The following is a 23,542-nucleotide window of genomic DNA, read 5'->3' as shown; positions in this document are numbered from 1 at the left end:
ATTTAAATAATTTTTCCGCGAATGTGGAAAGTGTTTTGTTTAAAATTTTCAGGAATGATCATTTTTGTGGTTGGTAGGGAATCTGGGTCCTTCCTATGTTTGTAATCACATATCTTATGAAAATGGAATTCCATGGGTCCTTACAAATATGCTTGACTATGTCCCATTTCACTAACACCGAAAGAAACATACTTTGAACAAACTGACACTTTATGTGATTTCAATTTAATTACCTACAACTTTTTTCACCACAAGTATCACCGTCAAAGAATAACTGTCGCAAGCTGAAATATACGTCCAATCTGGACTGACAGTATCTCAGACTGGTATCTCAGACTGGTATCCCAGATTTGCGATCTCGGCCCAGCAATTACATCTATAATTTCCTTGTCCTCCTCTCTAGTATAGTCTACTCACAGTGTTTTGTGTCTCTCGTCATCATGCCCATCTAACTGTAGCACTATAGTACAACTGTTCAAAGCGGCATTACACCACATTCCATTGACTTACAACTCGTTCATTCATCGTCATGCAGCTACAAAGAGAAACGACGCAAAACAGAAACAACAGCTGAAATATACATGTGCCAGATAATGGTCTGATGTATAGAAATGTGAAAATGGGTGCACAAAATAGAAACGTGACGTCAAGTATTTCAAATGTTACTAACTTGCTCATTCATCGCTACAAAGAGAAACGGAGCAAAAAAACCCACAAAAACCCGAAACAAAGAAACCCTAAAAAATACAGGTACAACAAAATTGTCTATTGTATAGGAAATTTGAAAATGGGTTAATAAAATAGAAACGTGACGTCATGTCATGCATTTCTACGAAAGAATATAATTTAATACCTGAAATCTCACTAAATTTCCGTGTCCAACCATATTATCACATGAAGTTCTCATCTTCAGAGTCATCTAACGGACAGAAATAAAAACTGCGCACATTCATTTTACTTCCTAACAAGCAATAAAACAATTTGGTTTGGGTTGACATTTCAACATAGTGTCTCCTGTGTAAAATATGTGAAAACAGGGATACAGTATACCCTTGACCTCAAGACTTCAATTTGTATACTTCCTTTCAAAAGTTTAGACTCACTTAAAACAGTCTAAACTTTTGATTGGAAGTATATTACACTAGTGAGTCTAAACTTTTGAAAGGAATTATATAATGTTTTAGGAAACATCGCTCAATACTAGAAATATCGTTTGGAATTTGTTTGGGACTATGCTTTGTTGACCGGATGATGAGATCATTCTAAATACACATACAGTGGTGTGGTCATATACACGGAAACATGTACACTTCCGAGTAACAAAAAACCTAACCAGCACTGGGTTCGTTATTCCTCAGTTCTATCCAACACAAAATGTTCTTCGTTTTTCAAAAAACAAATAATATACCCAGACTCTATCTTAGCTTTAGTCTATCATAGGGATAACGGAGAGGAATATTTCCTTTAGGCATTTCTTCAAACTTCAGCTGGTTCAGCACACTGTTGAGATCAAGTAGTCGTTGTGTAGCTCAGGTCATCCCAGGAATCTCCACAACAGCTGGTGATCTTTCACCTGGTGGACTATTTCACTTCATGCTGGAAACGACCTATTTGAATATTGCATGTCTGCAATTCACTGACAAAGCTATGCCCATACGTTTTGGTGAAGACACAAGCCATTCCAGACGAACACCATGCACAGAATGTCATAAACCACAGCTCTGCACTGACTTTCATTCTTTTGATTTTTATGTCAGACAAACACGTACTCTTTCACTTCCGTGTCTGTGCATAGAAATAAGAAACCGTATTTATCACAGAATATATCGCACATGCCTGTCTCACCGCCATCTTCTAACGTGAGCAGCTCCCTGACAAACTCTCCCGACTCTGTCAGCTGTATCACCTTGTCAGTGTCTCTGTCTACAAACAGGATGTCTCCTGTGCTGGTAGTTGTGATACCACAAGGGTAGACGAGTGCCTTGTCTCCGGTACGGTTGTATCTCCATAAAACATCCCCCCTCTGACGTCAGACATGTCACATACTTCTTCCCCCAGTCAGACACGAGTAGGTTGCCCTTGTTGGTGACGAAGATGTAGTCAGGGTAGGCAAATAGTAACGCTTTCTTTTCTGTAATGACAGACCTCAACACGTGTCCAGCCATGTCCAGGATATCCATGCGTTCCCAAGTACCTGCTGCTAGACAGGAAGGATTCAGAACAGCCAGACTGTAGTATTCGGCACGTGTTTTGGTGGTAGAGAGCAGCACCAGGTCAGGGGTCACTTCTACCGTTACAATCTGACGGGATAAAGGGACAGCAACCATCACCTGCTTCTCATTCAACTGTGTTATCCCGTTTGGAGAGTTATCCAGGGGAAGTTTACTATGGCATGAATGATTATTTCTTGTGAAGAAAGATTTCACACACTTGTTATTATAGTCCGTAACAACACATGTCTGTACACCATCTACAACCAGAACTGTCACGTCTTGTAGGTAAGGCTCCTCCTCATCACCCGACACCCTCCCATCTATCGTGTCAACCAGCACTGGAGATGGCTGACATGTCCCTGATCCCGGTATGTGACGTCAATCTTCCCCAACTGCAGGTTATCTAAGACCTTCAGGACGTTGTCAGTGTCTGGTGTAAAGATGATGTCATCTATTCTCCGGGTGTCTGCTGCCTCTGTATCCCTGACATCCTCCATCTCTACAGCTCCAAACTCCCAGACCTGATACGCGTCATACAGGTCCATCTCACAGTCCGACACCAAGGCCTGGTCAATGAACTCACAATGTTGTCTGTACATCTGCATCTCGATCTCTTCCAGATTCACATCAGCTCGGAGTTGGTCGGCGTATGTCTGTGATATGTTATTCAGTTCATCCAAGAGTTGTGTTTCTTTCTGTTTAATCTTGTTAATAGCTGTCTGGCAGATCAACCTAATATTTTGAACAGCTGACTCTGTGATTCTAGAATTACTTTGGAGCTTCTCGTTTCGTATGTCTACTTTCTTCGACCTCACTTTCAGTCTTTTCTCCATGCCAAGTCTCTTCTCCATCAGTGCTGCCTTCATCCCTGGCTTCATAGACCCAATGGTGACGACAGCCTTACAAGCTCTGTGGTAGATGATACAACATGTCTGACAGGCAGCCTTCCCACAGTCTTGACAGTGGAACTCAACACGGTTACTCTTGTGTTCCGTACACTTGATCCTCCGTTTGACATTTGACCTTGACGACAGGTCACACAGGTCATGGTTCAATGAATTGGGTGTCACCCGGTGTATCTTCACACATTTGTCACAGAGGACCACTTCACACTCAGGACACCACAAGGCTACTGGAGTTGTCTCCCCTAGTTGCTGACAGTCCGTGCAACAGGTGCTTGAGGTCTCTGTAAACACAAGTGCACATGTACCTATTTATATCGCAATTTGAAAAGGCTACGAAAGGAAGTAGGTTTTTCTTTCACACAACACAAATGTCAATGTTATATCTACGACTAGTTTTAAATACATACACACACACGGATATCATATTTTCACTTTACTACTCCTAGGCCAAATGTAGAGATAACATCATTATCAGGTAATATGATACACCAGGCCTTATCACCAATACTGCATATCCTGATCATGTTGAACACCACTGCTTGTCACCGTCCATTAAACCATGCGGTTAATACTCATGAAGTTGGTCTATGAACATGTGGACACTGTTTCAACAGCGGGGTAATCCTTGTTTGTTTTCAGCAACCTGATACATTCTGTGTCTAGTTCCACATTGACAAGATCTCTGGAGGGTGGGAGTTGTCATACCAAGTACTGGATAACGCTTTTACTGCTGCTGAGAGATCCTAAAAGATAGGGACTTTTCTAACATTTGGCCTAGGACTATTTACCTTGCACATCTTCCTCGGACCAATAGGAATCAATCAGCCCCTCTATAATGATGCCCACTCCTCCACCGGCCTGTTGGGGTGGGGAACCTTGGTATCTTGTCAACAGCAGGGACAGGGGATGGTCTTGGACTGTACAGCGTCAGGTCTGATTTGGATGTATGAGGTGATACATTTCCTGCAGAATGTGTGATCACACCTCAGTGTACATGGGTCTGTGTACATCTCCAAGCAGATTGAGCACGTCAGCCAATTATTCTTTACTTTGTTCTCTAGCCCGGCGGTCGCCATCTATAAAATTCACGAGTTCCTGTTCTAGTTCAAAAATTACATACGAGATGCATTATTTCCAAGCATTTCTACCACATACGCGTGCACGTGGGTCACAACCCCGATTCGCCCTCATTCGCCCTGAGCACGTCAGGAAATTATCTTTTGCTTTCTTCTCTAGCCCGGCGGTCGCCATCTGTAAGATACACATGCAGTTTGTGCCTTTTTAGTTTAATAGAAATTAATTAGATTCAGTACAAGCAGCAATGATAGATCTGAACATACGCGCAGATATTGCCAGCAGAATCGTTGTATGTCTGCCTCCTGAGCAATCATTCCAACCAAGTTTAAACTCAAGGTTGAATGTGTACTCCCATTTGCGTGCATGCATACATTGACACCTAAGCCACTTGGAGTGCATGGTGTCCAGGCCACTGTATCTGCACATATTTATAATGCGCGCACATCCACGCTCATAAGAATGTTCTTGGCGCTACATTAAAATACATACATCATTATATTCACCCAAGTGTCTACTGATATCACGAGTTGATAAAGTTACAAGTATCAGAGGCTTGCCGAGGATATTTTTAGTTTTATCAACGAGTGTTGATATATTTGATATCAGAAGACACGAGGGTGAGATTCTAATTATCATCCAAATCACTCTTCATTAGTTTTCAATAACAAATGAATATCTCTCAACGCTGTACTACCCTGAGACTTGCAGTGCAGCGATGTCATAGCATTGTGACGACATCAAGTTCGTGACATCATAGCATTGTCAGGGCATTTGTACAAAATCTACTGTCAAAACGATATCTCCAAAGTGGGGATGTGGGGTGACATTGTTTTCATTTTTTCTATGAGAAATATATGGCGTGTCGCCCAGTAGTGAAGGTCGCCATTGGTCGCCATTGTCGGTATCAGTGTCGAAGCGCGGCGCAGCAGACCTAGTGAACCAAGCTTTTTGTACCAAAGGTACCTCGTCAATTGCCTCTGTGTCTCCGACATGCCAGCAGAACACACACATGCACACATTATGCATGTGGTGTATAGAGAATACTACACGAGGTCTCATTAGACACGAATTATACGAAACGAGTGTCCTTCCTACGGTATCTGACCGAGCGAAAGCGAGGTCAGAAACCATAGGAAGGTCACGAGTTTCGTATAACTCGTATGTAATGAGACCGAGTGTGGTATTTTATTTATTACCCACGTCTTACATGCATTAAATTGACAAAATAGCGTATTTTTTTTATTCTTATGGTTTCAAACCGAAACCGTTTTCATAGAGAGGTTGCGGAAGAATTTTGTTCTGTAATCACTTTTGCATGACGTCACACTGTATTGACGTCGCTACGCCATTCTCGTCTGTCCCCTTGGTAACCGACGTCACGATACATGTCAGTTGTCATCCTCCTACAGCCTCCTACAGTAAACTACTCCGTAGCACCCCTTTGCAATTGCTTCACTCGGCTAACATAACTTGTGGAAACATTACGTTTATGTTTTTCGACGGATATAATGTCTCAGTTCGACTCACAATTAAACAGCAACACGGCAACGTTCGCAATGTTTAAATTCCCACAATGCATTTAAGTTGTAGAATGAATGAATTTACGTGTTTGTTATGAATGAACAAGTAGTTCCGTCACACTGTGACCTAACTGAGAGGTCATGGGCTATCCAATCAAATCGTTAGAATCTCAGGTCAAGTCGTTACGACACAGGTCAACGCGATATTGACCACGTGGGTAATAATTATTCATGTCTGGACCTGACATTCCAGTGATTGACATCATGAGCGTCGATCCACGTACACTTACACACGATGACACGCAGTAACCAAATCACAGAGACAGGCCGCGACCACCCAATCCACATAATCGTCTCTTGGGTTTACCAAGGGCCCAGATTCTTACCCGAAATCATTTATATCGTAATACTGATAGCGGGCGTAGTGTTGTGTTCAAACATTGATGGCTTATTATCAGGAGAGTTCGTTGTTGCAGGGAGACTATTTATCCCTGATTGTTGTGTCTGTTGTTTGAAAACAGACAACGTGTGGGAGAATATCGTGATCAAATCAAGACAAACACGACGCAACTTAGGGTATATACTAGCTGTCTGTTCTACGACACGTAACGCCAGCCCAGTGAACACAGGTAGTATACATTATCTGCTCGTTCCCTGGCAACAAGTTGTTAGGTACAGATTGACTCATCGTTAAAGAGGAACGGTTCAGTAGATATCTTTGCCGAAATTCAACATGGAACTGTCTGTTACTCATATTATTCAAATGTGTGAACCATTTCATCAATTTTCTGTTATTTTGTCTCTATTGAGTCTATGTCGGGGCTATGTGACATGACACCACCAGGAGAGAATAAAGTTATTGCTAAAGCTGGTGACGTCTCCATATAAGATTTGTCATTTTGATATCACGACGCTTGGATACTTCTAACATCACTATAATGTTTTACAAAGTTTCAGTTGACAGTATATACGTTTAAAGAACCATCAAATGGTATCTAAAAAAACTACCTTTCGGCAGGCGTGTCCTGGTGTGATTTGCAGCAATGGTTTGAGTCGCTTTCTTTGGTAACCGTTCACTCGGCTGCACTCGGCCTCACTCGCCCGTTCCCAAATCGTCGCCATTCGGCATGGTCCGTTAAAACATGGCCTAGCACTAACAGCTCACTGATTGCAGGGATACAAAGTAAAGTTGGGGACTATGTTCACAAAATAGGACCTTGACGTCAGGAATTTCAAAATAGGAAATAGTATGCTTAAATGTCACCAAATCGCTTTGTCCACTCAGAATATTTTGTCATTCGTCACCGATCGCCCCTTTCCGTAAGCCCCAAGAACAGTAATGTACCGGAATAACACGAGTTGGTCACGAATGATTATTTTGTGTTTTTCATCTTCGGGAAAGCCTAACTGCCACACTGTTACCAAACTGTAAACTTTCCACTGGGGTTTAAAGAGCTTTCTACTTAATAATATCAAACTCGTCCGCCAGTCTTCATGCTAGTGTCCGAGGGAGCGGTCGTTCTGAAGGAAACAATGAAAGCTCAAAATATAATACAACTCCAGGAAATTTATAAAAAAGATGGGTTCATAAACTGACTCGCTGAAGTCGGGAGTTTGAAGCATAGATATTTTTTTCAGGTGTTATGTGGTAGTGTTAGTGATTGTGATACAAGGTTCTAAGTACAATACATTACACAAGTGGATAGTCAGTGAGGGACAGTGGTGTGCTATATTTATACATGTACAAACATCTGGAAGCTACTCGACGGTACTACAATCCAAAGGTTATGATAACACAATGCCATTTAGGAAGTGGTCAAATGTAACATATGTTATACTTGGGATTACACTTTCTTAGTAAAGTACTGATTTTAGTACTTTTGTTGGGTTGAGTCCCATCCGGGATTCGAATGCTCACCTTCAGAGTCACTGTGGATGAGCGAGTTAGGCGGCTGACTTTGTGTGCTGGCGATTAGGTGCCTGACTCTGAGGGTGTGGGTTCGAATCCCGGATGGGAGTCAACATAAACAAAGTACTAGAAGATGTACTCTACTAAGAAAGTGTAATCCCAAATATAAAATATGTTAAGCCCCATAGGTTATTGGAGAATCCACTGGTGTCTTCGTCTTCGGTATATGAGGGGAGCTAACTCTTGCCTCTCGTCTCATATGACATTTCACAGCTGTACGAAGGCAAGCATTGTCTGTGATGATCATTGTACCCTGGAAACTCTGTATTTCTTGCAAGTAGGAATATTGTTGAACATAGATTCTATTATTACTGAGTTTGAATCTGTACTACTACTGCGCTACCCTTATAATGATTTGTGATCTTAGTTAATTTGAGAATAATTTCTTTGTGAACATTGCAGTTACTACATTCCTTATGGCTGAACTGGTCACGTGTTCTTCCATTAATTTCCCAATGAATGTGAACAAAGCAATGCCCACCAAAACGGACTACTTTTACTGCTACAGATTGTTAGAGAATCTCATCTACAATCGAGGCAAGTCCCATTTTGTTTGACCCGTGAAGATCCGGGTTAAAATTGATCTTTAGCTACTAATGCTTGTCGTAAGAGGCGGTTGAGTGGTCAGACTCGCTGACTTGGTTGACAAATGTCATTCTTATTGCGAAGATCGACGCTCATGCTGTTGATCACTGGATTGTCTGGTCCAGACTCGATTATTTACAGACCGCCACCATATAGCTGGAATATTGCTGAGTGCAGCTGTAAACAACCAACCAACCCTTTTTGTTTACCTGTGTCAATCGTGTACAGGACATTTAAGTGATGTTCATGTATATGCAGGATCACTCACCCATCTTTCGATACAGAAGCCTGAAAGGAATGCATTAACATTCCTGCAGGGACTGAAGGCTCGCTGTCTTGGTGTTTATTTTGAGTTACACAAAGGACATGTGTTAGGGTTCTATTCTCAAGTAGCATTTTTTAAAATGTGTCCGCTCGTTCTCAGGAAACCAAATGCTTGAATTTGGCAGTTCCTGACCATCTCATGTAAAATAGAAACCTTCTTCCTGACATGTTTGTTCGTTCGTTCCAGTCTGACGTTTGTAGTTCTGCTAGCCTCTTAATGTGATTGATGGGTCCTGTCGGCCTATGCTACTCTCCGCTGATTGGCTACTGACGTTATGTGCATAAATTAACAACAATAACCTTACACACGTTACGCCACAGTATGAATTCATTCACGTATTCTCTGTCAGCTTTTATATATAGGGCTTTTTTATGAAAGTGTTGTAGATATCTTTTTTGGAACAATTGAATCAGAAGGATAGACTGAGTACCTTTTTTCTCGGTTCACTGAGGTATGAATAAAAAACAATGTGCAAACTGTATGAATTCGCTGCTCTATACGGATGCATACATTCTGCACAATGGTTTTTCGATTCATACCTCAGTGATTTGAAAACATGGTCAACCCTTAACTGCAATAATTAATTAAAGCACATTTCTTTGGTTTATTTCGTCGGTTTCACATCTAATTCTTTATGGACTGTTTTTCGGTTGGATGAAAATATTTCAGCAAAGTATGAGCATGATTACTGTGATGTAATATTCAAAGAAACGTAAAGGTGTGATGCAACTGACTCTTTCTCTCTCTGCTTCACAGTACATTTCCTATATATAGTTGCAGGTCCAGTCATTCTTGATTGAATCAGAGAACTCACTTAAAATCTCCCCAGAGAACAAATAAACAGGATATCATACTGACGAAACGTCCATGCTCTGTATACAACAACTTACTCCCTTCTTACGTGCTGCTGGATCCAATGTCATATATATGTCCATGCTCTGTATACATAGAGAATACTAAACTCGGTCTCATTACATAGGAATTATACGAAACGAGTGTCCTTCCTATGGTATAGCGAAAGCGAGGTCAGATAACATAGGAAGGTCACGAGTTTCGTATAATTCGTATGTAATGAGACCGAGTGTGGTATTTTATTTATTACCCACGTCTTACATGCATTTAAATTGCCAAAATAGGGTATTTTTGTTAGGTTTTTGGTTTCAAACAGAAAACGTTTTCATAAAGAGGTTGCGGAAGAGTTTTGTACTGTAGTACAATATTTGCATGACGTCACACTAATAACGTCACTGCCATTGTAACCGACATCACGATGCATGTCAGTTGTCATCGCCTCGTACAGCCTCCTACAGTAAACTACTCCTTTGCACCTCGTTTCTTGGTTTCCAGTTGCTTCATTCGGCTAACATCACTGGTGGAAACATTGCGTTTATGTTTTTCGACAGATATAATGTCTCAGTTCGACTAACAATTAAAACAGCGACACGGCAACGTTCGCAATGTTTACATTCCCACAATGCATTAAGTTGTAGAATGAATGAATTTACGTGTTTGTTATGAATGGAAATAAGTTACGTCAGAATGTGACCTAATTGAGAGGTCATCAGTTATCCAATCAAATCGTTAGAATTTCAGGTCAAGTCGTTACGACACAGGTCAACGCGATACGACACTCGTGTGACGTACGAGATTAATATGCAACTACCCATACATTGACCACGTGGGTAATAAAACAACTTACTCCCCTCTTTCGTGCTGCTGGATCCAATGTCATACATATGTCCATGCTACCAGGGTTTCATGAGCAGAGATGTTAGAATGCTTACTGGGCTGGTTTACTACAGGTGGTATAAAATAAAGATCATTCTGTCATCATTTCGTCTATTTAATTGACATATAAGTATATAAAATACACATACACTGGTGTGGTCATATACACGGAAACATGTACACTTCCGAGTAACAAAAAACCTAACCAGCACCGGGTTCATTATTCCTCAATTCTATCCAACACAAAATGTTCTTCGTTTTTCGAAAACAAATAATATACCCAGACTCTATCTTAGCTTTAGTCTATCATAGGGATAAGGGAGAGGAATATTTCCTTTAGGCATTTCTTCATACTTCAGCTGTTTCAGCACACTGTTAAGATCAAGTAGTCGTTGTGTAGCTTAGGTCATCCCAGGAATCTCCTCAACAGCTGGTGATCTTTCACCTGGTGGACTATTTCACTTCATGCTGGAAACGACCTATTTGAATATTGCATGTCTGCAATTCACTGACAAAGCTATGCCCATACGTTTTGGTGAAGACACAAGCCATTCCAGACGAACACCATGCACAGAATGTCATAAACCACAGCTCTGCACTGACTTTCATTCTTTTGATTTTTATGTCAGACAAACACGTACTCTTTCACTTCCGTGTCTGTGCATAGAAATAAGAAACCGTATTTATCACAAAATATATCGCGCATGCCTGTCCGATCGCCATCTTCTAACGTGAGCAGTTCCCTGACAAACTCTCCCGACTCTGTCATCTGTATCACCTTGCCTGTGATCATATCTACAAACAGGATGTCTCCTGTGCTGGTAGTTGTGATACCACGAGGGTAACTGAGTGTCTTGTCTCCGGTACGGTTGTATCTCCATAAAACATCCCCCCTCTGACGTCAGACATGTCACAGACTTGTTACCACAGTCAGACACGAGTAGATTGCCCTTGTTGTTGACACACATGTACCAGGGGCGGGCAAACAGTGAGTCTTCATTGTATGTAGTGATTGACCTCAACACGTGTCCAGCCATATCCGGGATATCAACACAGTTCAAAGCACCTGCTGCTAGAGATGAAGGATTCAGAACAGCCAGACTGTAGTATTTGGTACGTGTTGTGATGGTTGAGAGCAGCACCAGGTCAGGGGTCACTTCTACCGTTACAATCTGACGGGATAAAGGGACAGCAACCATCACCTGCTTCTCATTCAACAGTGTTATCCCACGTAGAGAGTTATCCAGGGGAAGTTTACTATGGCATGAAAGATTATTTCTTGTGAAGAAAGATGTCACACACATGTTATCACAGTCCGTAACAACACATGTCTGTATACCATCTACAACCAGGACTGTCATATAAAATAGATTAGGCTCCTCTTCATCACTCGCCACATTCGAATCTATCGTGTCAACCAGAACAGGAGATGGCTGACATGTAACCTGATCCCGGTATGTGACGTCAATCTCTCCCAACTGCAGGTTATCTAGGACCTTCAGGACGTTGTCAGTGTCAGGTGTAAACCCGATGTGATCTATTCTCCGAGTGGCTGCTGCCTCTGTACCTCTGACAGCCTCAATCTCTACAGCTCCAGACTCCCAGACCTGATACGCGTCATACAGATGACGTCAGGGGTGCCTTCTACCGTTACAATCTGACGGGATAAAAGGACAGCAACTATCACCTGCCTCTCATTTAACTGTGTTATCCCGTTTGGAGAGTTATCCAGGGGAAGCTTACTATGGCATAAAAGATTATTTCTTGTGAAGAACGATTTCACACAGATGTTATTATAGTCCGTAACAACACATGTTTGTACACCATCTACAACCAGGACTTTTTATCATATCATATAGATCAGGCTTCTCATCATCCGCCACCCTCCCGTCTCTCGTGGCAACCAGCACAGGAGTTGACAGACATCTGTTCTGGTATGTGACGTCGATGTCCCCAAACTGCAGACTATCTAGGACCTTCAGGACTTTTACAGTGTCAGGTGTAAACCGGATGTGATCTATGCTCCGGGTGGCTGCTGCCTCTGTATCCCTGACATCCTCCATCTCTACAGCTCCAGACTCCAAGGCCTGATACGCGTCATACAGGTCCATCTCACAGTCCGATACCAAGGCCTGGTCAATAAACTCACAATGTTGTCTGTACATCTGCATCTCGATCTCTTCCAGCTTCACATCAGCACGGGGTTGGTCGGCGTATGTCTGTGATATGTTATTCAGTTCTTCCAAGAGATGTGTTTCTTTCTGTTTAATCTTGTAAATGGCTGACTGGCAGATCAACCTTATAATTTGAACAGCTGACTCTGTGATTCTAGAATTACTTTGGAGCTTCTCGTTGCTTATGTCTACTTTCTTCGACCTCACTTTCACTCTCTTCTCCATGCCAAGTCTCTTCTCCATCAGTGCTGCCTTCATCCCTGGCTTCATAGACCCAATGGTGACGACAGTTTTACAAGCTCTGTGGTAGATGATACAACATGTCTGACAGGCAGCCTTCCCACAGTCTTGACAGTGGAATTCAACACGGTTACTCTTGTGTTCCGTACACTTAATCCTCCGTTTGACCTTTGACCTAGACGACAGGTCACACAGGTCATGGTTCAATTAATTGGGTGTCACTCGGTGTATCTTCACACATTTGTCACAGAGGGCCACTTCACACTCAGGACACCACAAGACCCCTGGAGTTGTTTCCCCTAGTTGCTGACAGATCGTAGAACAGGTGCTCGAGGTCTCTGTAAACACAAGTACAAACATACTTATGTTCATCACACACAGATGTCAATGTTATATCTACCACTAGTTTTAAATACATACACTCACGCATATCATATTTTCACTCTACCTTGCACATCTTCCTCGGACCTATAGGTGTCAATCAGCCCCTGTATCACAATGCTGGCTTTGATCTGCCCCGCCCACTCCTCCACCGGCCTGCTGGGGTGGGGAACCTTGGTGTCTTGTCGACAGCAGGGACAGGGAATGGTCTTGGACTGTACAGCATCTGGTCTGGTTTGGATGTATGAAGTGGCACATTTCCTGCAGAATGTGTGATCACAGCTCAATGTACACGGGTCTGTGTACATCTCCAAGCAGATGGAGCATGTCAGGAAATTATCCTTTACTTTCCTCTCTAGGCCGGCGGTTGCCATCTGTAAGATACACATGCAGTTTGTGCCTGTTTAGTTTAATACAAATAGACTACGCTTTACTCACTACAGATTCCATAAGCAGCAATGGAAGATCTGAACATACACGCAGGAAGATCTGAACATACACGCATCTGCATGTGAAGCTGTATACTAACACACTCACACACAGAGACACACTTTAAATATAAACAGATGTCTATCTACCTGTCTATCTTTCTATCTAACTGTATATATATTTATATATATATATATATATATATATATATATATATATAGTGTGTGTGTGTGAGAGAGAGAGAGAGAGAGAGAGAGAGAGAGAGAGAGAGAGAGAGAGAGAGAGAGAGACTTGGATCATGTACATATATTTAATCTAATCGCTCACCGTTAACCTCAACCCTACTCAAAGGCAAACACTGACACTACACATGGTCGACACGCCCCCTAGCAACCAGATGTAAGGCATCGCAGAAAACACAGTAGGGGCAACGATTGAATGGACACCCTCACCGAAATTATACCTGAATACCGACTATTACACAAACCAATGAACAGGTCAATGTCACTCGATTTACGTCATCATAGTTACCATATTATTGACCATGCATGTACTTAATAATCTTGGGAGCATATTCGTGCCAATGGTCGATCTCAGCCGATTGTCATCCAGGATAATGTTACTGCTATACAGTATCGGGACCAGGTGAACAGGGACTCTCGACCCAAACCTACGTTCCTGCCAGATACATGCACTACAGGCGTGGAGAACACAACCGACATACCTGCACCGCCACGACTATACATGGTATCTATTCACTCAACTTTAACCTCAAACACTGACAATGCACCCCGTCAGTGACAGTATATACCTTGATGGCAGTATAGTACTAAGACCCCGTCAGTGACAGTATATACCTTGATGGCAGTTTTTAGCGTTACAAGCCCCTGCGAAGTAGACAACTTACCCTCACAATTATCACTGATTTCAAGACGTACTGACACTCGTACATTTATATCAGAAAAATCACAATAAATGGTATCAGTTGTCAGTTTAACAATATCTACTTTGCAGAAAATCACAAGCAACGACTACCTTTCCGGTGGCTGTGTGTTCGTGTGGTTTGTCGCATTCGGTTGAACTCGCCCTTTTCCGTAAGTGTTCTCTCGGCTGGGCGCGTATTGCCCTTTGTTGACGTGAAGGACGTTTCTGTGTATATGACACACATAAAGGGCTTTAGCCCGACAAACAGGTAAGAGTCTATGTCGGCCTTTTCGCTGATTTGTGGGTCCATTATTGTAAATCTTTGGTTACTTGTAGTCTATGGTACGTGATATGTTTTAAAGGGTATATACGTCAATAATGCTCCCAAAAGGCTTATAATAAAAAGTATATTTAATGATTCTAAACTCTTGTTAAAACGGAAATATGGATGTGATATGATCTTGGAATCTACAGAATTTACTGAAAACACTTTGTTGAAGGTGTGTAAATAGCAAATATTTCTATTGTCTAGGACATCGCAGTGAGGCAGTAAGGGTGTACAAACGGTTATCTGACGACCAGAAAGCTGCAGTGTCCAACTACCTGAAAAGTCAAGACCAGCCGAGGCCCACCCGCAAACCACCGTAACCATGGTTACAAAGACCGACCCACAGCCAGAATGTGCTGTTGGAAAGGCTCGTTCACAACACGAAATCCTATCTACTGACTGGCACAAAACTTTCCATGGCACTCTAAGCTTTAAGCAGTTAATAATTAAACAAACAATTTTATCTTTTGAATTTTGTTATTTTATCTTGTCACAGGTATTACAACTTGTAAAACCCGGTTAGGGGTCTTTATTCTTTTAAGCTACCTCTTCAATAAAATGGACAAAAATAGGGTTAGGTTTATAATGTCTGTAAAACACGACCCGGTGTTGGTATGCTTACAAGAAATTCAGATAATGTGTCAACATAACCAAAAGAGAACGTTGATGCATTAAAGTGGCAAAAAACTAAATGTCCCATAAAGCAACTTTTAGAAAATCTTTGAAACAACATAAACAATACTGGTTACAATTCTTTCCCTGTCCTACACCTACTCCCTGTGTTTCCCAACTAAGCGGTTTAATCTTTTACACATACGTATACTGAGTTTGAACACGTATCTAAACAGTAAGTGACCGTTCACATGTATTCATGTTCATCCAACTTCTAAATGCCTTCCAAGAACTGAAATGCATGTGTTGTGTAATTGTTACTTATAACTCCGATTGACTTCTCCCACCCGTGAAGGTCCGGGTTAGAATTGATCCTCAGTAGCCCATGCTTGTCGGCTTGTAGGAGGCGACTAACGGGATCGGTTGGACAGGCTGGCTGACTTGGTTGACTCATGTCATAGTATCCCCATTGCAAAGATCGATGTTCATAATGCTGATCACTGTCTGGTCCAGGCTCGATTATTTACAGATAGCCGCCATATTGCTGGAACGTAGCTGAGTGCGGCGTTAAACAAACCATAATCAGCCAACATTGACCTCTCTGAACACTAACTCAAATAGAAGAGAAAAAACACCTTTTTTATTCAAATTCTAATTTTAAAAATTACAGTGACAAAAATAGGTATTCAAGATGTTATACTGACACAGACACATTGAGAAACATATGTTTATCAGGCCGAGGTCAGGTGTTGCTGGCGAGGTGCAGGCGGAGCAGCATTCGGCACATACACGATGTATCAATGTCTCTCGCTCTCGCGGTTCATGATGTTGATCACTGCACTAACCGGTCCAGACTCGATTAGTTACAATATTCCGCCATATAGCTGGAATATCGCTGAGTTGAGCGTTAAACAAGAAACAAACAAACAGGACAGAAATAATTACATCCCCGTGACATTGTGACAATTAAGATCACCCGCATATCAGGCTAATAGATGAATGGTTTTCCCTGCCATTCCAAGATTCATGCAAAAGTGCAATATTTTCTATGTACAGTATGGGGATGATTTCTTTTATTAGCCTTTTCTTACAGGATGTTTCATGTTGATAATATGTGTTGTGTCCGACATAAATCAATCCACGATGAGCATACTCAGTGTCAAACATTACGTTTGTAAATTTCTCCAGTATGTTTTAGTTATACTGCTTTGCATTTGTTTTGGGAGAAGTTGATGAAATATTCCCCAACTTTAGTGAACAGTTTTTGATGATGCTAGCAAATGATTTGGTACTTCAAATAAAAGTTGAGTTCATGATATCACCTCCCGAGGTGTGCAATCTAAACTAGATGTTGCAGCTTTCCTGTTTGCAACTGTTATGTTCCTACACAATGTCAAGCATAAAGTTGAAATGCAACATGCACGATGAAGCTGAAACTCTTGCTACGTTTCACAGAAATCAGCATATAGTAATACCTTTTCCATATAAACATACCTTTTACACAGTTAAAGTTGTAATGCACGTGCATCACGTGTTTGAATAATGACAATTCAAGCAAATTCATCGCCCTATTTGGATCATGAAGGTAACCGTTTTGTCCGGCTCTACGTCAAGGGCCACATTGCTAATCAGGCTGAAATGCGACCTAACCTTAGTCAATAACTATCATGAAATACGAATAAATATCATGCACTACTTGAACTCAGCTTAGATTGTCAGCTTTAATATTGCTTTTGGTGCAGTTAAACAAAAAACACAAACACCTTCGTGTGAACAAGACCCTATTAGGCTATCATGGATATTTTCTCTCGTTTTTTCGCTCATATATCAGAATTTTTACTAGACAGTTTATGTCATGCGCAAGAAACAAAATGCTTCTACAAAAGTTCGACGTATTGCCTTGATAAATCAGGTAATATATAGAGGGCACAGCCACTTATCTGATATGATCCGGAAACTTGTTTGAATCAGCGAAGTGAAATTAACCAGAGACATGTGAATGAATATTGAGAAAGAAAGACAAGAAAATGTTGCCTCATTTTAACGCCGGGTCAAATGAACTGGCAAACACTCAAGTGTAATTTAAATAATTTTTCCGCGAATGTGGAAAGTGTTTTGTTTAAAATTTTCAGGAATGATCATTTTTGTGGTTGGTAGGGAATCTGGGTCCTTCCTATGTTTGTAATCACATATCTTATGAAAATGGAATTCCATGGGTCCTTACAAATATGCTTGACTATGTCCCATTTCACTAACACCGAAAGAAACATACTTTGAACAAACTGACACTTTATGTGATTTCAATTTAATTACCTACAACTTTTTTCACCACAAGTATCACCGTCAAAGAATAACTGTCGCAAGCTGAAATATATGTACGTCCAATCTGGACTGACAGTATCTCAGACTGGTATCTCAGACTGGTATCCCAGATTTGCGATCTCGGCCCAGCAATTACATCTATAATTTCCTTGTCCTCCTCTCTAGTATAGTCTACTCACAGTGTTTTGTGTCTCTCGTCATCATGCCCATCTAACTGTATCACTATAGTACAACTGTTCAAAGCGGCATTACACCACATTCCATTGACTTACAACTCGTTCATTCATCGTCATGCAGCTACAAAGAGAAACGAAGCAAAACAGAAACAAAAGCTGAAATATACATGTGTCAGATAATGGTCTGATGTATAGTAATGTGAAAATGGGTGCACAAAATAGAAACGTGACGTCAAGTATTTCAAATGTTAGCATTGCTCTACGAAAGAATATAATTTAATACTAGAAATCTCACTAAATTTCCTTGTCCAACCATATTATCACATGAATTTCTCATCTTCAGAGTCATCTACCGGACAGAAATAAAAACTGCGCACATTCATTTTACTTCCTAACAAGCAATAAAACAATTTGGTTTGGGTTGACATTTCAACATAGTGTCTCCTGTGTATAATATGTGAAAACAGAGATACAGTATACCCTTGACCTCAAGACTTCAATTTGTATACTTCCTTTTAAAAGTTTAGACTCACTTAAAACAGTCTAAACTTTTGATGGGAAGTATATTACACTAGTGAGTCTAAACTTTTTGAAAGGAATTATATATGGTTTTAGGAAAAATCGCTCTATACTAGAAATATCGTTTGGAATTTGTTTGGGCCCATGCTTTGTTGACCGGATGATGAGATCATTCTAAATACACATACACTGGTGTGGTCATATACACGGAAACATGTACACTTCCGAGTAACAAAAAACCTAACCAGCACCGGGTTCGTTATTCCTCAGTTCTATCCAACACAAAATGTTCTTCGTGTTTCAAAAAACAAATAATATATCCAGACTCTATCTTAGCTTTAGTCTATCATAGGGATAACGGAGAGGAATATTTCCTTTAGGCATTTCTTCAAACTTCAGCTGGTTCAGCACACTGTTAAGATCAAGTAGTCGTTGTGTAGCTCAGGTCATCCCAGGAATCTCCACAACAGCGGGTGATCTTTCACCTGGTGGAATTTTTAACTTCATGCTGGAAACGACCTATTTGAATATTGCACGTCTGCAATTCACTGACAAAGCGATGCCCATACGTTTTGGTGAAGACACGAGCCATTCCAGACTAGCACCATGCACAGAATGTCATAAACCACAGTTCTGCACTGACTTTCATTCTTTTGATTTTTATGTCAGACAAACACGTACTCTTTCACTTCCGTGTCTGTGCATAGAAATAAGAAACCGTATTTATCACAGAATATATCGCACATGCCTGTCTCACCGCCATCTTCTAACGTGAGCAGCTCCCTGACAAACTCTCCCGACTCTGTCATCTGTATCACCTTGTCAGTGTCTCTGTCTACAAACAGGATGTCTCCTGTGCTGGTAGCTGTGATACCACAAGGGTAGACGAGTGCCTTGTCTCCGGTACGGTTGTATCTCCATAAAACATCCCCCTCCTCTGACGTCAGACATGTCACATACTTCTTCCCCCAGTCAGACACGAGTAGGTTGCCCTTGTTGGTGACGAAGATGTAGTCAGGGTAGGCAAATAGTAACGCTTTCTTTTCTGTAATGACAGACCTCAACACGTGTCCAGCCATGTCAAGGATATCCATGCGTTCCCAAGTACCTGCTGCTAGACAGGAAGGATTCAGAACAGCCAGACTGTAATATTCGGCACGTGTTTTGGTGGTAGAGAGCAGCACCAGGTCAGGGGGCCACTTCTACCTTTACAATCTGACGGGATAAAGGGACAGCAACCATCACCTGCTTCTCATTCAACTGTGTTATCCCGTCTGGAGAGTTATCCAGGGGAAGTTTACTATGGCATGAATGATTATTTCTTGTGAAGAAAGATTTCACACACTTGTTATTATAGTCCGTAACAACACATGTCTGTACACCATCTACAACCAGAACTGTCACGTCTTGTAGGTAAGGCTCCTCCTCATCACCCGACACCCTCCCATCTATCGTGTCAACCAGCACTGGAGATGGCTGACATGTACCCTGATCCCGGTATGTGACGTCAATCTCTCCCAACTGCAGGTTATCTAGGACCTTCAGGACGTTGTCAGTGTCTGGTGTAAAGATGATGTCATCTATTCTCCGGGTGGCTGCTGCCTCTGTATCCCTGACATCCTCAATCTCTACAGCTCCAGACTCCCAGGCCTGATACGCGTCATACAGGTCCATCTCAGAGTCCGATACCAAGGCCTGGTCAATGAACTCACAATGTTGTCTGTACATCTGCATCTCGATCTCTTCCAGATTCACATCAGCTCGGTCGGCGTATGTCTGTGATATGTTATTCAGTTCATCCAAGAGTTGTGTTTCTTTCTGTTTAATCTTGTTAATAGCTGTCTGGCAGATCAACCTAATATTTTGAACAGCTGACTCTGTGATTCTAGAATTACTTTGGAGTTTCTCGTTTCGTATGTCTACTTTCTTCGACCTCACTTTCAGTATCTTCTCCATGCCAAGTCTCTTCTCCATCAGTGCTGCCTTCATCCCTGGCTTCATAGACTCAATGGTGACGACAGTTTTACAAGCTCTGTGGTAGATGATACAACATGTCTGACAGGCAGCCTTCCCACAGTCTTGACAGTGGAACTCAACACGGTTACTCTTGTGTTCCGTACACTTGATCCTCCGTTTGACCTTTGACCTAGACGACAGGTCACATAGGTCATGGTTCAATAGAGTAGGGGTCACCCGGTGTATCTTCACACATTTGTCGCAGAGGACCACTTCACACTCAGGACACAACAAGACCCCTGGAGTTGTTTCCCCTAGTTGCTGACAGATCGTACAACAGGTGCTTGAGGTCCCTGTAAACACAAGTACATATGTACTTATTTTCATTGCAATTTAAAAATGCTAATAAAGGAAGCAGGGTATTTTTTTACACACACATATGTCAATGTTAAGTCTACCACTGGTTTTAAATACACACACACGCAGGCACACGCACACGCACACGCACACGTACACACGCATATGATATTTTCACTTTACCTGGCACAGCCACCTCGGATCTATAGGTGTCAATCAGCCCCTGTATAATGATGCTGGGTTTGATCTGCCCAGCCCACTCCTTCACCGGCCTCCTGGGGTGGGGAACCTTGGTGCCTTGTCGACAGCAGGGACAGGGGATGGTCTTGGACTGTACAGCATCTGGTCTGGTTTGGATGTATGAGGTGACACATTTCTTGCAGAATGTGTGATCACACTTCAGTGTACATGGGTCTGTGTACATCTCCAAGCAGATGGAGCACGTCAGGAAATTATCCTTTACTTTCTTCTCTGGCCCGGCGGTTGCCATCTGTAAGATACACATGCAGTTTGTGCCTTCTTAGTTTAATAGAAATTAATTAGATTCAGTACAAGCAGCAATGAAAGATCTGAACATACGCGCATCTGTATGTGAAGCTGTACACGAACACGCGCACACACACACAGACACATAGTAAATATAAACGGATATCTATCTACATGTCTATCATCTATCTATCTATCTGTCTGTATCTGAGCAGTCAGACTGGGAACACTGACATCTTATTGACCTTATTATTTACCATACAAGTTCATAATACTTCTGGGAGCATATTCGTGCCAGTGGTGCCAGTCTCAGCTGATTGTCGTCCAGGAATATGTTACTAAATACAGTATCGGAGCCAGGTTTTCACCCGCGAACTTCTGCCATATATGCAGCTACATGATCCTGGACTGACATGTTACTATGACAACGTCGAGCCCCACCCTGTTATTACTAACGCTGCTGTTGATGTCATGGACTGGCCTCCACGTTCCCCATTAAGGTATGCACAGTGTTTTCTCTGTCTATACTGAACAGTATATTAACAGGGTAGTTCGGCCCAAACCTATATTCCTGCCACATATATGCACTTCAGGTGTGGATAACACAACCCACATATCTGCGCCGCCACGATTCTGAGCATGTATATGTTATCTATTCACTCACCGTTAACCTCGACCCTTTCAAAGTTAAACAAACACTGACAACGCACATGACCAACACGTCCCCGAGCCGCCAGTATTAAGGTATCGCACAAAACACGGTAGGAGGAACCATTGAATGGATAGCTTCACCGGAATTACATCAGAACAATGATTATTATTCAACCCAATGAACCAGTCAATGTCAATACCTTTGTATAATTGGATTTACCCACTTAGCTCAAATGCTACCATGGTTAAAACTGATGACGAAAGTAGACAACCTACCCTCACAATTATCACTGATTTCAAGACGTACTGACACTCGTATATTTCTATCAGATAATGACTGACTGAGTTTGGTTTTACGCCGCTGTTAGCAATATTCCAGCAACATCACGGCGGGGGACACCAGAAATGGGCTTTTCCATTGTGCCCATGTGGAGATTCGAACCCGGGTCTTCGGCGTGACGAGCCAACGCTTTCACCATTAGGCTACCCCACCGCCCCCTATCAGATAATGAATAACATTTGACAAAACACAATAAATGGTAACAGTTATCAGTTCAACAATATGTACGTTACAGAAAATCACAAGCAATGACTTAAGCCTACCTTTCCGGTGTGGTTTTGGGTGTGGTTTGCTGCAATCGGTTGTACTCGACCTTTTCCGTAAATGTTCAACTCGGCTGGGCGCTTATCAGCCGTTGTTGACTGAGCATAAAAAAGCCCCCAGTGTTGGTATGTTTACATTCAACATAGCCAAAAGGAAACGTCTTTTCAGGACATGCACATTGCAGCAGCACAATATCATATTTTTTCATTAAAATGGCAAACAAACTTAATGTCCCATAAAGCAACTTTCAGAAAATCTTTGAAACAACATAAACAATACTGGTTACAATTCTTTCCCTGTTCTACACCTACTCCCTGTGTTTCCCAACTAAGCGATTTAATCTTTTACACATACGTATACTGAGTTTGAACACGTATCTAAACAATAAGTGAGCCATGTTATGTATTCATGTTCATCCGACTTTTAAATGCCGTTCAAGAACTGAATGCCTGTGTTGTGTAGTGGTTACTTATAACTCTTGGTCTTCAGTAACCCATGCTTGTCTACCAGAAGATCCGGGTTAGAATTGGTCTGAGTGCGTCGTTAACCAACCAACCAACATTAACTTCTATGAACATTAATTCAAATAGATGAGAAAATACCGTGTTTATTCAAATTCTAATTCTAAAACTTACAGTCACAAAAGGAGTTATTCAAAATGTTATACTGACACAGACACATTGAAAAACATATGTTTATCAGGCCGAGGTCAGCTGGTGCTGGCGAGGTGCAGGCGGAGCAACACTCCGCACGTACACGGAGTATCAGTGTCTGTCTCTTGCATTCTCAGTTCACTTGTTCCATATGTTTAACTGTTGTTTGGCCTCTTTTATGCCTTATTGTCTTAGTGGTGTTGTTTAGCCATTCCCATAGTTACATAGATGCAAACATATAATTGTAATAGAAGTGAGTGAGAGATTATGTTTTAACGCCGCTTTCAGGATATCTTGGTAGTGTTGCCCCCCTTTCATTATTGCAAAACACTTTCCACACTGTTGGGGCGGTGGGGTAGTCTAGTGGTTAAAGCGTTGGCTCGTCACGCCGAAGACTCGGGTTCGAAT

The 23,542-nt window shown here is 41.7% G+C and overlaps 2 protein-coding genes and 1 long non-coding RNA gene across 3 annotated transcripts in view; all 3 read right to left on the bottom strand.

Annotated features, from left to right (window-relative positions):
• LOC124279579 overlaps positions 1-14,817 on the bottom strand; it is a 132,558-nt gene extending 117,741 nt beyond the window's left edge. The window contains exon 1 of the mRNA XM_046715420.1: positions 14,582-14,817. Coding sequence (XP_046571376.1) covers positions 14,582-14,780 — 199 coding nt within the window. The 5' untranslated portion in view covers positions 14,781-14,817. The remainder of the gene's footprint in view (positions 1-14,581) is intronic.
• Positions 889-10,678, bottom strand: LOC124279558. Its single transcript, XR_006899413.1, has 3 exons — positions 10,603-10,678; positions 9,025-9,031; positions 889-1,078 (listed from the first exon to the last, which is right to left on the bottom strand). It is a non-coding gene; the product is annotated as an uncharacterized LOC124279558 (long non-coding RNA).
• Positions 14,818-19,615: 4,798 nt separating the features above from the next.
• LOC124279578 (E3 ubiquitin-protein ligase TRIM56-like) lies at positions 19,616-21,245 on the bottom strand. The gene is made up of 2 exons (XM_046715419.1): positions 20,924-21,245; positions 19,616-20,736 (listed from the first exon to the last, which is right to left on the bottom strand). The coding sequence occupies exons 1-2, from the start codon at positions 21,243-21,245 to the stop codon at positions 19,616-19,618; spliced, it is 1,443 nt and encodes a 480-aa protein (XP_046571375.1).
• Between the last annotated feature and the right edge of the window lie 2,297 nt (positions 21,246-23,542).

The sequence above is a fragment of the Haliotis rubra genome, unplaced genomic scaffold (assembly GCF_003918875.1).
Source record: "Haliotis rubra isolate DU_JTF1 unplaced genomic scaffold, ASM391887v1 Scf252, whole genome shotgun sequence".
NCBI lineage: Eukaryota > Metazoa > Mollusca > Gastropoda > Lepetellida > Haliotidae > Haliotis > Haliotis rubra.
This window is presented reverse-complemented; position numbering and strand designations above follow the sequence as displayed.